The sequence below is a fragment of the Thunnus maccoyii genome, chromosome 14, assembly GCF_910596095.1.
Source record: "Thunnus maccoyii chromosome 14, fThuMac1.1, whole genome shotgun sequence".
Classification (NCBI taxonomy): domain Eukaryota; kingdom Metazoa; phylum Chordata; class Actinopteri; order Scombriformes; family Scombridae; genus Thunnus; species Thunnus maccoyii.
Window position 1 is genome coordinate 18,242,787 of NC_056546.1, and position 14,819 is coordinate 18,257,605.

At 35.6% G+C, this 14,819-nt stretch overlaps 1 protein-coding gene across 1 annotated transcript; it reads left to right on the forward strand.

Moving 5' to 3' along the window:
• Positions 1 to 7,960: 7,960 nt before the first annotated feature.
• On the forward strand, positions 7,961 to 13,238 carry gfral (GDNF family receptor alpha like). The gene is made up of 8 exons (XM_042433177.1): positions 7,961 to 8,071; positions 8,506 to 8,661; positions 8,848 to 8,907; positions 9,034 to 9,349; positions 10,198 to 10,454; positions 10,544 to 10,624; positions 10,757 to 10,838; positions 10,930 to 13,238. The coding sequence occupies exons 1-8, from the start codon at positions 8,020 to 8,022 to the stop codon at positions 10,997 to 10,999; spliced, it is 1,074 nt and encodes a 357-aa protein (XP_042289111.1). The 5' UTR covers positions 7,961 to 8,019; the 3' UTR covers positions 11,000 to 13,238.
• Positions 13,239 to 14,819: the final 1,581 nt, after the last annotated feature.

A 14,819-nucleotide genomic window follows, 5' to 3' on the forward strand; every position in this document is an offset into this window, starting at 1 on the left:
ATTATAACAACAAGAACTTTTGATCTGAAGAACTGTTGAGAAGACATCCAATCAGAAGCAGCAGATTTTCAAAGCTACATTTTGAGATGCACTGAAATGTCTTTGTCAGTCACGTTCACTTACAGATGCAGAGCCCAGGAGACACTCTCTCATGGGGAAAACAGTGGGTTTCATTGAAATGAAATATTATTATACAAATACTAAACTATACTATAAAATGTGCAATTTAAAAAACTGAGATGTGGTGTCAGATCTACAGAAAGTGAGCGAGTTGATCCTCAACAGTATTGCTTATTTGAATCAAGACCTCAACAACTGTTTCTTTTTTAAACACCCTGCCTCAACCTTGGTTGAGGCATCTAACTCAGTGATAAGCCTGATTTAAACAGGTTTATCTTTATTGAATGACATATTGGACTGATCTAAATAAATTATTGCCAAGTCAGTAAAATTAACAAAATATTGCTCATGGTACATTTTTTTTAAATTTGCATTAAAGATGAATGCTTATTGGACTACCACCAGAAATGTCAAACTGTTTCCTATTGCCATGTGTTGTATACAATATATGATATATTTTGGTTTAAATAGATATTTATTATGAAAGCCATAAGTATAAAAACAAATCACAACACACAAATCAATTGTTACTAAAATCTGCATAATTCTATATAAACATCACTGCAGTTTTACACTTTTCATATCAATGTTACAACCTCATAACATTTCTACATCAAAACCTCTCACACATTATTATTCTAGTATTCTTAAAAATTAATCTCTATGTCTTACTATTTTAATGACCAACAGTGGCTGCACCTCAATTCATTATCACATTTACAAACATGTTCAATTTACCAGAAATTAATAGATTGAACAAAACAAACAAAACACTTCATTATTTGGCTGCTTGCTGTTTTTCTCCATTCAGTCAGTCTGATCATTTCACTTAATGAACCTGAAGTTATCAAGACCTCTAATTAAATGACTATAAAACCATTATTGTCCCAACAAGTGGTGCTGCTAAAACACTGTTTAGTCTGGCTACGTGACTACCACTTAAAACCATAATACAAATGTATTTTTACTCATCAGAGCATTATTTGTTTTGAAAGTCAAATAAATGTGTATAACATGCACACAAACAGACATGTTTCTGGATCTTGTTGCATGAGAAAGCAAGTCATTTTCAACATGCATACTGCAGTCATGGCATCAGAGTCAAACTAGTTTCAATGCACTAGATCTAGAAACACATGTGATTCAGCATCATGTGAACTCCAGCAAGGAAATTAAATGAATAACATAATATTTAGTAGGGATTTTTTCAAGCCTTTATTTATCATGGGAACGTTTACTGAGAACAATACCTCCTGCTCAGTCAGACAGTTGCACACATTCACGCGGCCCAGTAAAACTACAGTCCGGTCTGCTGGACACTGGAGCAGCTGTGGGCAGCTAAGTGCTTTCTTCCAAGGCAACCCAGTGGTGATAATGGGGCAGTTACTGCACAAGTGCTGCTCTTTCACTTTCCCAGCCAGAATTCATCCGTTTTGTCCACAGAACGATCCGACGACCTTCTGGTCACAACCCCAGTCTTCCTTTAAAATCACTGCTTTGGGAAGAACAGTGAAATCCAACTAAAATTTCTCACATTCTCACCTGTGTTATAGTTCCCTGGGAGAGGATAAAAGCCCACAAATTACAGTGAACAGTAATTGAAGCAATTTTGAAGCATCTGAAGTTGACAAAAAGCTTCAATTGTCACCCATGAATCTAAAACATTTAATAACAAAACCCAGCTGTTTTTCATTAGAGGAAATCAGTTAAACAATGAGGTAGATCCACTCAAATCACATGGAGTGCAATCAACTGATCAAAATGTACCAGTGCACATGGAATATAACATCTACATAATCACTACTTGTAGTCCTAGAATCTGCTTACACAAACAGACAGCACATCAGTTAAACAAAGCAAAAGGATAGTAAAATGTTAAGACATGTAAAAGACAACAAAATATAAACAAAGACAAAACAAGTATTATCATTGTCATCAGCTGCAGGGTGCAAACTACAGCTCATGTCAAGACATGAGCTCCCCTGAAAACATGATTTGTGAAATTTTGGGGGGTCTCTAAAATATTGATTATATGCTTTTTTCGCCATGCAGTTCTATTTTTCTGTATCTTCATTATCATGGATCATGCATAAAATCAAGCTATTATTGATATATGATTCATGCATGAGGGTGATTGATCACTAATTCACTTTAATAAAGATACCGGCATGCATGATATACTTGCCATCACCATTGAAGCAGCGCAATATCATAAATTTCACTCACTTTAACTCAAAGATCAGAAAAAAACAAACTTTTTTAGTCCCACTCAGTCTGCAGATTACTCCGCATTTCTCCAAATCGCCTTTACTCATTTCTCTGTTTTGTAGTCAGCATATAGATATGTCAAAAAAGAAAACAAGGAAGCTTACTCACAAATTTCCATAAATCCCTCCCCACTCCCATTAAAAAAAGTGAGCTCCCCTGAAAGCCACAGCATAGTTCGCACCCTAATCAGCTGTGTGATTATGTCTGTGAGTGAAAAAAGAATGAATTGACAAAAAATTATGTACTGTCAAATCAAGTAAGTTGAAAAAGCAATCAGGAGAAGATAATTATATTATACAAGAATTACACAAATAAGAATAGAAATAAACAATGTAATGTGATAATAACAGAAAACAAAAACATGAAAATCATCATTTTCAGGCCTTTAGATTAAGATTGATTTATGTTCAGACACTTTGAGAAGCCGACTCAATAGATGTGGCTGCTGATAAGTAAGATTTTCAATCCAAAGTCTGCAAAGTCTGTTTGATCAAATATCAGAGCTGTCAGAGTTCAGCCAGCTAGGCATATTTAGATATTGAGGGTAGACTGCAGCTTTCTGTTTATTATAGTTATTGGTTCTCTAGTGGTGATTATTGCACATCACTGCACATCACAGATCTTTCTTATCTGATGACATTTTTACAACATATAATTTACTGCCCAGACTTTGTAATCATACAGCCACTACTGTGTGTGTGGAATTTGAACATTTCTGACCTTGGTGCCCCCCATCACATAGTATCAAAAAAGACAGTGTTAGAGATGGCAATGTAATGCAATGCTGAGTGACCATTTACTCCCATTCATCAGTCCAAGTTTTTCCATTGTTGTCCAGACTGGAGCAGTAAAATCTCCTCTGCTAGCACCAAAAAACACTTTTATACTGTAAATATTGTTGCATTAAAAGATTTGTCCATTTTTGTGTTTCTTCTTTTCTTCTCCTTATATTAATTTGAGTATCTGTAATATATTTCATTGTGCAGCACTTTGGTCAGTATTCTTTCGTTTTAAATGTGCTTAATGAATAAATTAAATTGACTTCGGCTTTATCCCCCTGAGTATCACTCAGTCCTGATTCAAGATCAAAGTGAATGTTTTATAATTCATCTCTTATATTGCACTGAAGTTAAATTGTTAAATTGTTGAATTGTTGATCATAGGCCAGTTTTAATCAATTTTACTTCTCAAGCTGTTCTCCCTTGTATTTAAACTTGGAAATGGAAAGGAAAGTTTAGTTACATCTACATTGTCATTTGCATTTTTGTCATTGTGAATCTTTTTCAAACTTTATGACAAGAAATTAATCTGATATATTTGTTGAAATTTACATTGTGTGTAAAATCATTCTGAAAAAGTGATATGCCCAGACTTGTAGGTTTCGTGTCCCCAAAATCAAAATGTGAGTTTCATGTGCTTTGAACAACCAATAATGGTGGAAGTCAGTTTCAGTTAATTTTTATTTATATATCCCAATATCTCAAATCACAAATTTGCCTCAAGTGATGTCATGACCGTGGTTTATCACAATAGAAACCTGCAAGCGCTGTAGCTTCAGTAACAGAACTGCAGTGTTTGATTCTGTATTTAATGAGGATTCAGATATAATTTCACCCCATTGACAGTATTTTGTGATGATTTTGTATTTATGTAATTGAAACCTCCTGTGTCTCTGTTTTTCCCTTTGTTTCTGAAAGTTACTTAATGTTTTTTATGACATATGACACAGCTTTTGGGATTTACATGCTTTCGAGAGTCAAGTAAGTGTCTAATTATGAATCTCAAACAGAAATAGCCCATGCTGTTTTTGAGTTTCTCCATTCAAAATTGTGACACTCCTACATAATGGAGTAACATCGCTTTTCTAATATTGCTGTTTTTGTTTTCTTTTTATGTCACCAGCTCTACAGAAAAAACACAAATTTCAGCATGACCAGCATGCGGTTTTGAATTTATGTAACTGGTTTCAACGTTTCAATCAATGACTGTAAAACTTTTATTATCTGAACACATTACAATAGAAAGACAATAACAAAAAAGTATGTTGATGAGTTAAATGTCATTGGGTCACAGTCTCACATTCATCATTTCTATAATACCTGCCAGTGTAAGTAACTCCATTAGCATACAAACATACACAGTGCAATCATTCACTCACTCACTCATTCATTCACTCACTCATTCACTCACTCACTCACTCACTCACTCACTCACTCACTCACTCACTCACTCAAAGTTTTATATAATCATGCCCCAAATATCAACCCCCTCCCTTTGCTGGTGAAGCCAATAGCTCTGCCCACACCAGCTACTTACGACTTAATTCTTACAAAAAACTGAAGAAAAAAATAAAAAAATAAAATAAAATAATAATTATTATTAAATATGTATATTACTATATATTACTATATATTACTGTTACCAGTTGTAGTTATAATAATAATAATTATTATTAGCAAAATAATTACAAGAATTATTATCATTATTTACTTAGATTTTTGAGTGCAGGGCAGGGTGGGGGCAAGGACCAGTCAAAAAAACAAACAAACAAACAAAAAAACCCATAAAACACTTACCTCCCTGTCCTGACAGAGCCGGATCACACCGAAGGGTTTGGGAGCTGGTTCTGAAAGGGACCAAATTATCTTCAACAGGCCAGCACCCTCCCAAGCAATTAATTTTTAATTTAATAATTTAATTTCTAAATCTTCCTTCCGTCTTCTTTCTTTCTGTTGTAGGTGCACACACACACTCATACACATGCACATGTCCCCTGAACAACTGATCCTAGCAGCAATAACTGACTAGCATTATTATAATAATTATCATTATTAATATTATTATATCCAGTGATTTTTGTATTATTATTATTTGTTTTGTTTTTGTTTGTATGTATTTCGGGGTTTTGTTGGGTTTTGTCTAGTTCTTGTCATGTTTTCTCACTTTATGTCTCTATGTTTTCTGTTTATGCACTATGCAACAATTAAAATATGTATATATATAATAGCCCATAAAGCAGCATCTAAACTTCTGAATGACATTAAGAGTAAGGATATCCACAATTACTTTTCTTACTTGAAAACACACTTTGACATGAATCCAGTGTCACACATGTAGGAGTTTTACTACGTTTATATTAAAGACTTCACTCATGATTGGGGCACTACCTTTCTTAACAGAATGGAACAAATAAAGATATATCTTTATCAGTCTTAATCTGAAATCTGAGCTCTTTTCAATAACAATGACCACTTGTATTCTGCTCCCAAAGAACACAAACAACTTCTTGCTGATGAAATTAAGACATTTAGAATAGCTAAATGTTTGAATAATACCTGATAAAGAAAATAATAAAACAAAGGAAGAAAAGATCTTTAAATGATAATATGAACCTTAACTCATTGGGCAATAGAGAGGTGAAGTATGTGACTTAAAGTTATAACAAACGGAGGGGCACTAGAAAAACTAACTTTTTTTTTTTTTATCATCCGACATCAACTCATAATCACAAAAGCTGTATGCCCACTTGATGAAGAATTGTTGTAGAGTTGAGACCATCTTGGCAAGTCTGGGGTTGTTGTGCTGTGTCAGCTCGCTGGCATGGCCTACATTACTTGTGGGGCTGTGCCGTGAAGATTTCTCCGTCTCTGCAGTGTTGAGTCACCAGCGAGATTCAGGAATCTCCTCTGCCAGCTATGCTCCCAGGCGACTCCGTGAATGCAATTTGGTTCACTGAGCAGATGAGAGTCCAACACTGGGGCCTACCAGCAGTTTAGTGGCCTTGTTCAGAGCCAAAGGTTCTGAGTTCCTGGCAGACTTCTTTGATGTAATGGATTGAGTGTCAAATAAAAATTTGTTTCTGACTATGCTCACCTTGTAGTTAGGCTTGAGTGATAATGTTGGTTGGACAAAAAGGAAAACTGAAAACTTGTTTCAGAAAAAAGATTAAAATTAAATAAAAGAGACATCTAAAGAAAACTTTAAGATAAAATAAAGACACAGTTTTGGGCCACACAGGCGGAGTTTTGGGTGTGGATGAAGCGTTTTGTGTCACTAGCTCTATTATTTTGTTCTCAAAGGAAAAACGTGGTGTGGCTAAAATGGCAGAGAATGTCTGTGGTCCAAGATGGCAGCTCCTGATTTCCTAAATCGTGATGAACTTTTAGGGAATTAAATTTTGAATTTTACACGCAAAATTCACATACCTCAAATCATCACTATGGTCAAATTCATCGTGATAAAATTGTATGTAGCAGTGTATTGTATAAACTTTCAGAAAAACATAGTTTAGCAGCATTTCTTATTTCAGCATAATCCTTCAATCATTCACACGAAATTCTCGACTAATCTAACTATCAAAAATATAGATGTCTAATACTATAGTAAATGCACAAAAGGTTAAAGCAGCAATTATGTGGTTAAATACAGGATACAGTATTGGCATGCATATTTTAGCATTAAAAGATTTTGCTCTCCATAGTCAATAGATGGCAGTGTTGCCACATGGTGAAAAATGCATTAAAATAGAAAACTATTAATTCAGTCATTTCATATCGTACAGACATGGAAATTGGACCACCTTACAAGAAAACATATGCTAAGCAACATTATTTGGTTCACAAAACTCTCCATAACACCAAAATGGCTAAAACAAACAACATATCAGGCATGTTGATCAGAGAGCTTTTAAATTGCTGATAGGCGGATTTTGTCACCTTTTGGACAGAGATTTCATTTTGGGATTTTGGGTCAGCAGTCAAGGTCATAAACTTGCTTCTGTGCACTGTTTGCGATCCCCACCACACCTTAATTATGTACATTTGTCATGTCAGTATTTGTGATTGCAAATTGTGATTGCAAAAAAAAAATTGTTTGCAAATTTAATCTAGTATATATTTCATATAAGTATAGAAATATAGCGATACCCTATAAGATTTAAAAAACAGGACCCTTAAATATACCAAAATGTCACTCATGTTGTGAAGAAACACTGTGATTTCATCAGATTTCATTGTTGTTCCTGTTGTTTTAGGGCTGCATGGGTCATGAATTGCATCTGTCATTTCATTATATTGTGCAAAGTGCAGCCTCCAGTAAATGTGTTACATCCTGTTGACTGTGGGGGTGTATCTCAGCTTAAGTACCAACACCAACTGGAGGGACAGAGGGACAGAGCTGCAGCAGAGCTTCACTTGTCCACTCACAGCCTCACAGCAGCTATCATGCAACTTATACATCTGGAAGCTGCAGTCATACTTGGTGAGTCAAAGTCAACTGTTTCTACTAGATAAAGAACGATCAATCATCTTTGTCAGTGATGTATGGCAGCCTATTGATTTCATCTTAATATAGCACTGTGTTGTCATGAAATGTTACTGGAACCAGGGCTTTAAAGTAGGGCTGTATGTGTTGTACCCTCTGATGCATGTGCCGTACTGTAAGACTGTCTAGTGTCAGTGGTGTTTGTTGTACTGAACCTGATAGACAATGTAATAATTTCAAATAATAATCAATTTTCAATATAAATAAAGACATTTTGGTACTTGTATTTCAGGATTTGTTATTCCTCAGATTTCCAGCCTCATCATTTCACCTACATCCTCTGACTGTTTGGCTGCTGTGGATACCTGCATGTCAGATTTATGCAACAGTGAACAGGCATTTTATGGCGGGACCTGTGAGGGTAAAAATTACGCAATTTACAATTTCTGTTGCGGGGCATTGGAACATGATGTTATCTCTATGTTTTCTAGTGGTATTACTAAAGTAATGATTACATTTCCTCCGAAAGCTCTGGACATGAGGCTATTTAATTGAATTGCACCTCTTGGAGTATGGCTTAAATGTAATGACTCAGGCAATAGCCTGGAGCAAAGTCTATATAACTAAATAAATAGATAATAATTAGAGGACCTTTGCCTACCTTTGAATATATTTCTGTTATGGCATTTAAATCCAGTATTATGATTTTGTCTGCATATATCTGAATATAAACAGTCCTCATGAGAGAGACAATCAGAGCAGCAGGCACATATAAAACACTTGTTGTACAAACAAGACCTTGCTTGCAGGGAATATCCTGTTTTTCTCCACCCTCTTGTGTTTGTGTTATTGAAGATGAAAGGTGCCAAATAGAAGGCTCAGAGGTCTGTAACATGACCATCCAGACCATATTGGACCAATTTCCCTCACTGCAAGGCTGTGTGTGTGCCTGGGAGGAGGAGCTTTGTGACACTATACAAGTGCTGGCCACACAATGCCACCGAAAGCCAGGTGCAGTATTCTCAGTATCATTTGAGATAAAGCATTTACAGGCAAAGTACATTTTTTGTTTACCAAAGGTGATCTGATGCATGAACGAGGACCATTGTGCTTGAGAATGAGCGTCAAGAACAACAGATTGGCTTTAATATGCATTTGTTGGATTGGAGCTAATCATGTTTCCTGTTGTTTGTACAGCAGCTCAGCAGAAGAGGAGCACAGTGATAGACTGGCAGACGAGCAGTTTAATTGGCTATGGTAATTATTTTATTATGGTTTAAGCTGAATTGAAAGATGAGAAGATAAAATGATGTTTTGAATTCAGTCAACACGGAAGTGATGTTTCTGCAATCTCAAACCCAATTCTATTTTTCATTTTTATAGTGTATGATGGTACTGGATCGTGCTTGGAGCAGATGCGAGTTTGTGTCAGTGATGCAGTTTGCAACAAGTATCTGGCACCTGTTCTCCAGGCATGCATGGTAGAGCGGTGTGACCGTGACCGCTGTCAGCAAGCAATACAGCAGTTCTACGGCAGCATGCCGGACAGTGTTGCAGAGATTCTGGTCATGTGTGACTGCGGGGCTGCAGATCAAAGCTGCCTGCATATGAAAACTTCTCTGCACAGTGGCACATGTGGAGAGGATACCTGGATCTGCCAGGATACAGTTAGCCTGTGTATTAAGGACAGGCACTGCAGGTATGTAGATATTCTGTCTGACATTACAGCACCTGATTAAATATCTTAAATGAGAAAGTGATAAAACATTCTTATCTAGGCTAATATATAGTTATGATCTTCATAACTAAAGATCAGCTTGTATCTGTTGGATGTAAGAGCTGGGAACCCATATTAGCAACTCTTTCAAATAATTTAAAGGATAAAGCTGGATATTTTCTATATTTTATGCCACTGCACATGTGTGGGAATGGTTCTGTTTACAGAGCTTCGCTATCTTGTTGTGCTTCATATCACAACCTCTTCACTTGGTGTTACACTGTACATTTCTCAAAGAATTTTAGTACAAAGTCAGGAGGTGGCGATATGCAGCACAACAAGCTAGTGAAGCTCTGTAAACGGAACAACGTTACAGCATAAGCACAGTGGCATCTGCCATGTATGGATCTACTCTCCAGAGACCGAAAACCTGATTGCTGTTATTAGTCTTTGGAGCTGTTTCTAAATGAAACTACTGTGACCATATTCTTCATGGCGAAGGAACATGTCAAGAAATGTGGATTGACTAGTGAGGTCATGTGGCTCAGGGCACATTATCACATTTTCAGGGCACCTTTCCAATTTGCATCTAATACATTGAAATGTTCACAGGCAATTATTTGAGAAATGTCAAATTGTAAAACACCCATGACTATAATATACCTGCAGGGCTGAGGTTATAGTTTGCCTACAATTTTAAATTAGTAACAGAATTGATATAGACATTATTGCTTGTTACAGGGCATTACAGATGATGAATGTGCTGTATCTACTTTTCCTGAACATCCAAAAAGCAACTCCACTTGCACATGTTTTCTCTGATTTTCCAGAGACCTATTAAAAACTTTCCAAGCCAAATGCTGGAGCTCTGAGGAAGCACGATGCAGCAGCATTGACCTCCAAAATGAATGTTTCACACAGATGGATCCAGCTCTCATCCTTGGTGGAGATTCTGAATGTAAAATGGCCTTCTTGGCCACTATGGGCACAACACTCCATTATCCTTGTACTTGCAAAGGAGTGCACAATGCTGATCTTCTGACATGCAGCATGATTCATGATGTACTTCATAATAGATCACACTTCAGTGAGTAGAGTTTTTGATTTACAAGACAGTTTCATTATTAAATTTCTGTACTGGAAATAATTTAAGGCCTTTTTGTGTTTATATTTTAGTGACACCTTGGAAAAGTAATGATAGTCCTTCTAAACCTCCTGAAACCAATGAATCAGAGAAAGGTCAAACTTGGATAACCGGTAAAATTCCACTCATTACTGATACTCTATCGATGCGAGATTAACATACTTAATCTGCTGTTTTAAACAAATATGGAATCTTATCACTACAGTTTTGAATATAATTTTGAATATAATTGCTTGTCTTTTCAGAATATCTGCTGTATGCTTTTGCAATTGTGCTACTTGTTGGAGTCGTTATATTAATGCCTTTGGCTATTATCAGTAAAATATGGTAAGTGCATTAACATTAAGTCAGTGACAGTTTCTCCGATATTTAAAGAAAATACAAAACATTTATTTTCCTTTCTTTTTTTGTCTTGTAGGGTGTTGAGAAGAAGAGATAAAAAAAGATTTCATCGTCCTCAGAAAAACAATTGTGTTGTTATTCTCTGATGTTTCTAGTTTTTGAATCAAATGCAGCACAGAAACATTATTATGGCAGCATTGTAAGATTAGGTGCATTATGACATAATTTCTTAAAAACATTCTTTTGTAATGCTCTCAGTGTTGAGTAACAGATGATAATGTTTCCTCAATCAGCTTTATTAAAGGAAATCAATTTCAGAGGGTTGATAAAAAGTTTTATTTTTACTGTAATCAAGGCCCTACGTGTGAGATGATGTAATGTTTGACAAGATATTTAGTATATCAGAGAGTTTTGATTACAACCATTTTCTTCTTGAACACTGACAACACCTTTCTCTTTCTAAAGTAAAAGATCAATCATCAGTATTGATCAAATGTCTACAGTTATTAATCTCTTCAAGTGTGACTTGAGCTATCAATTATTATAAGTGAAAAACAACACATCTGAAACATTTTAGATTGCTTTATGTCATCTGTTGTCTTTTTGTGATGATTTATTAATGCTGTTGGCCTCCATTGTATCAGTTAATAAACTTCATTCTGAACACTTTGAAATTTCACTTTGATCAAAATGTTGTATTATTTCAGATGTGATATAACATACTTACTCCAAGCCACAAAAGTTTAATCTGGACAATGTGTCGATCTTACTCGGATCTTCATCAGGTCAAATGTTCGTAAAGATAGAAAACACACCCATATTTATACATCATGCACAACAATAGGCTGACAAGCTCTATGATGACAGGTGTGGTTAACTATCCAACCCACCCAGGGCGATAAACATCTCAAAGCAATTAATATTTCAATAAAGTACATAGAAAAGAGCAGGAATACAAAGGTCATCCTTTAAAAGAAAATACATCAAAAATATCCCAAATATCAAAACATACATCTTATATATAAACATTACATCAGATTCATCACCATGTATATCAGAATCAACATCACATATGTTCAAAAATATATTGTAGTACGCTAGGGAAAAAGGAACCTTAAATTCTTATACCGAGATGAGGTCTTAACACCCTTCTATAAAATGTTAACTAGATCAAATAACATTAAGGAAATTGACACACTTGATAAATTTTTTAAATTTTAACATTTTCAAATGTGTGTGTCAGAAACTAGAAATATAAAAATAGAAAGCCATCATGAAACTACCAACAGTTTTTTATACTTTAGAGACTTCAGACCTCTAGATGTAAGAGTCTGGTTGGCTAAGAGGGTATTCAAAACGCCTCCTCCTCCAATGTATCTGAGATGGGTGATTTGGGTTACACTGGTCCTGGGTTTCAATGCATCTCCTGTGTTCTGTTATCCTGGTTTTTATAGCTCTTTGTGTTTTTCCTACATATGCTAAACCACATAGGCATTTGATCGGATAGATTACACTTCTTATGGAACAAGATATAGTGCCTCTTACTTTCATTGTTTTTCCTGTTATCTGGTGGGTATATGTGTCACACTTATGTGTAAAATTGCACAGGGTGCATGAACCACACAGACAATTCCCTGGGGGAGGATCAAGAAGAGTTGTATTTTTAGCAGGAATAAGATCAGATTTTACCAGCATATGTCTGAAGTTAGGTGGATGTTTGTGCACTACTTTGGGTAGATCTTTGAATTCATTTTTATTTCATTTTTTCAGATAGTTTTCTCAAAATCCTTACCTGAATATTTTAAATAGCAGCTAGGACCATTATTTGGTGGAGGTGTTTCTTCTTTGATAAGGTACCCTTCCTGTGTTACAGTACTGAACCTGTCTCTGGCAGCTTTTAACCAATTTTCATTATATTTATATTCCCTCTTTCTTCGAAGCTGTGATCTAATTGATCTGCTTGTCTGTCATAGTCAATTTGTTTAGTGCAGATTCTCCTGATACAACTGAACTGACTGATAGGGAGGCTTTTTTCAGTTGGAGTGGATGAAAAGATTGTCCATGTAATAAAAAAGAACATTTGTTTCATTTCTATACAGGTCTGTCACCAATGTCCAAATGTCCAATGTCCAAAAAACTGATTGTTGTACATCATGATTAATGGCAAATTTTAAGTGTTCATGGCAGTGATTGAGATAGACATAAAACTGCAATAAACTACCAACAGGACCATCATAAATCATGAAAATGTCATCCAAATAACACTTCCATAGTTTGATGTGGTTATGGAAAGGATTTTCAGGTTAGAAGACAATAAGATAATTTTCAAAACAGGCCACATATAGCCTAAGGGTTAATAATTTCAGATGTGACACATTGGATGGATTGTTTGGATCCACTGACAAAAGTAGTGTAGTTTAGTGTATAGAACAGTATAGTACAGTAGATTAAACTATAGTAAAGTCAGTATGTATTTTACATTATGTGCCAATACTTGGTAGGCTTTGCATCACAAATATTGATTACTTTATGTCACAAAAAAGGAGCCATTTTTACTTTGTGAGTATTAAGTATGCCATGTCAATCCATCAGCGATATGACTGAATTAATAAAAATACATCCAGTGACATAGACATGTTTGTTGCTGAAAATCTTAAAATGTGATAGTACATAAAAACCAGTGGTTCATCTCAACCTAACTGTTTTTACAGCATTTAACCACAATAGACCATTTTGTTCTTTACAATGCAGAGAAATAGAACAAAAGAATGAAGCCGAGTTAGTCCTGAATCTAAGAGTGGACAGAGCCTTTGGTCAGTGGATCTAAAGTCCTTGACAGTGTGGATTGGAGTTTAGTGATGTAAACAGGTGCAAGACCATTCAATGCTTTTTTTAAAAAAAAGATTTTAAACTAAATTCTATCACTAACAAGGAGACATTGGCAGTAGGTGTAGTCTCTCTTTTCGGGCCTTTTTAAGACCCTTGAATCAGTATTCCAAACTAGTTAGAAATGGGATAAGGAGGCCTTAGCAATATTGAAATCTGGCTGTCATCTGTGAGGGGAACTGCACATCTGTTTATATAGTCAATTGTCATTATGTTTGAATATTCTGAATCTTGAGCATGTGGTCTTTAACTGAGAGAGCTTCTGCAGTGAAAATGTGAACAAAGGATACAGATTCAAAAATGCCAAGGCTACAGGTGCAGATAAGAAAGTATGAGATGGCATCCTGTCTGCTGTTGTCAGTGAAAGCAAAATGTATCAAAGACACTCTCAGCAGCGACAGAAGACTCTCCAGGAAAGAGTAGCTGCACCAAAAATGAATATGATTCAAATAATATTCAGAAAGGACTCTAAAGAAGAGCTAACAACATTCATCAGCAAGAACAGAAGAGGAAATATCATCTTATATATATATAGATAGATATAGATTTTTTAAAAATCATAACAACTAGCTAGCTTTAAACTGCTACCAGCCACTGTTACCAACAAAAACAAGAAAGGAGGAAGAATAACCTCATATTCTTCAATGATTCCATCTACATCTGGAAAGATACTCTGTGCAGCAATTATGCATACGTATCCAGTGAGGGCATCGGCTCAGGAAGCAGATTAAAGATCTGTTAAAATGAACAACTTGACAAGGACGACCCTCAATTTCTCAGTGCTTGTATTTGACCATAGCCCCCTGGTGATATGGTTATTTAAATTTGTGTGTCATCTGCATAATTATGGTAACATATTTTGTTGTTTTCCATAATAGTGGGAGCATATGTGCAGTGTGCGATCAGGCTGGTGACCAGCATGAGGAGAAGGTGCCAGGCTGTTGTGGCTGTGTATGGTTCTTCCACACACTACGGAGGCTCCTGTTTGTTAAATGAATAAATTGTTAAATTGCCAATATGTCTTGTTTCTTCAAACTTCAATCATCCAATCCACAAAACACCAAACAAGAGTCAATGGCA

Bases quoted from the DNA above. Each gene is read 5' to 3' on its own strand.
- gfral (XM_042433177.1), top strand. From the start codon at position 8,020: ATGTCAGATTTATGCAACAGTGAACAGGCATTTTATGGCGGGACCTGT. The intron at 8,072-8,505 runs GTAAAAATTACG...GTGTTATTGAAG, and splicing joins TTATGGCGGGACCTGTGAGG to ATGAAAGGTGCCAAATAGAA. The intron at 8,908-9,033 runs GTAATTATTTTA...TCATTTTTATAG, and splicing joins GAGCAGTTTAATTGGCTATG to TGTATGATGGTACTGGATCG.